The following is a 1,203-nucleotide window of genomic DNA, read 5'->3' as shown; positions in this document are numbered from 1 at the left end:
GGTTAGAGCCCAGCCTTGTAACACCAAAACCAAAAACAAACAAACAAACAAAAAAAAAACAAAGTTGTCCTGGCATCTTGCTCTTTGAACTCTAGGAGTTAATGTTTGATAATGTTTGTCGGTTTTATGTTTGAGCAGGACAAAGTGAAGCAAGAATTAAAACAATTACGACATCAAGAAAGCAAAAAAGTCAAAGATCATTTTGAAATTCTAAAGAACTTAGAAAATGAAATCTACGTACATGATCAAAAAGTAGACCTTTTGTTCCTGGAAAATGAAAAATTTAAAAAAGTAAGTTCAAGAGCATCTCACTTTGTAGAATGGCTTCGGTTGACTGCCTACACCTGTAGTAGAGAAAGAAGCAAATAGCTCTTGAGACATTTTAAACGGAGCATAAAGGACGAGGGTACTTCAGTTTGTGGAAGGATTTATATTATCTTTTAGTTTATTTTTCCGTGAACTTTTTGAAGTTCCCTCGTATATACTGAAAAGTACGCAGATCATAAGTTTACAGCTCCATGAACACACCTGTATAAATCAGCACTCAGATCAAGGAACAGAGCATTGACAGTCTCCAGATATCCTCAGTGTCCCTTCCAGTCACTAACCTCCCCCCACAAGGGCAACACTGCACTGACTTCTAACACCATAGGCTAGTTTTGACTGGTTTTGAACATTCTGTGTACAAAATGATACACTATATACTCTTTTACTCAACATTATGTTGTGAGGTTCATCCTTATCGTTGAGTGTAGTTATTCTCAGTCCTGTATAGTACTCCATTGTGTGATATACTGCAAGTTATTCATGCATTCTACTGTTAAATGATGTTTGGAGACTCTCATTTGGGGCTACTAAAGATAGTGTTGCTGTGAACATTCTAGTGCGTGATTTTTGGTGAACATACGTACACATTTCTGTTGGTTATACATCTGAAGTGGAAGAGCAGGATTAGGTTGTCTGTTTTGAATTGATTGTAGCTCTTCTTACAGTAAAGAAATTGGTTTATCCAATGCCTACAATTAAAGTCTCAACTTAATCTCAAAAGTTTAAGTTTTACTTATTTATACTAAATATTTTAATATTTTTAAATGTTATGTTTAAAAATTAGATATTTATATGCCATTGATTTTTTTTTTTTTCGTTTTGTCTTTTTTACTGACCGGTAACGGGATCGCAACCCTCGGTGTTGCGCCCACACCG

At 35.2% G+C, this 1,203-nt stretch overlaps 1 protein-coding gene across 1 annotated transcript in view; it reads left to right on the top strand.

Annotated features, from left to right (window-relative positions):
- Positions 1-1,203, top strand: part of CCDC175 (coiled-coil domain containing 175) — a 63,709-nt gene that overhangs the window by 50,427 nt on the left and 12,079 nt on the right. The window contains exon 16 of the mRNA XM_008575928.1: positions 139-291. Within this exon, the coding sequence (XP_008574150.1) occupies positions 139-291 (153 nt within the window). The remainder of the gene's footprint in view (positions 1-138; positions 292-1,203) is intronic.

This window comes from Galeopterus variegatus, unplaced genomic scaffold (assembly GCF_000696425.1).
Source record: "Galeopterus variegatus unplaced genomic scaffold, G_variegatus-3.0.2 Scaffold1257, whole genome shotgun sequence".
NCBI classification, from domain to species: domain Eukaryota; kingdom Metazoa; phylum Chordata; class Mammalia; order Dermoptera; family Cynocephalidae; genus Galeopterus; species Galeopterus variegatus.
This window is presented reverse-complemented; position numbering and strand designations above follow the sequence as displayed.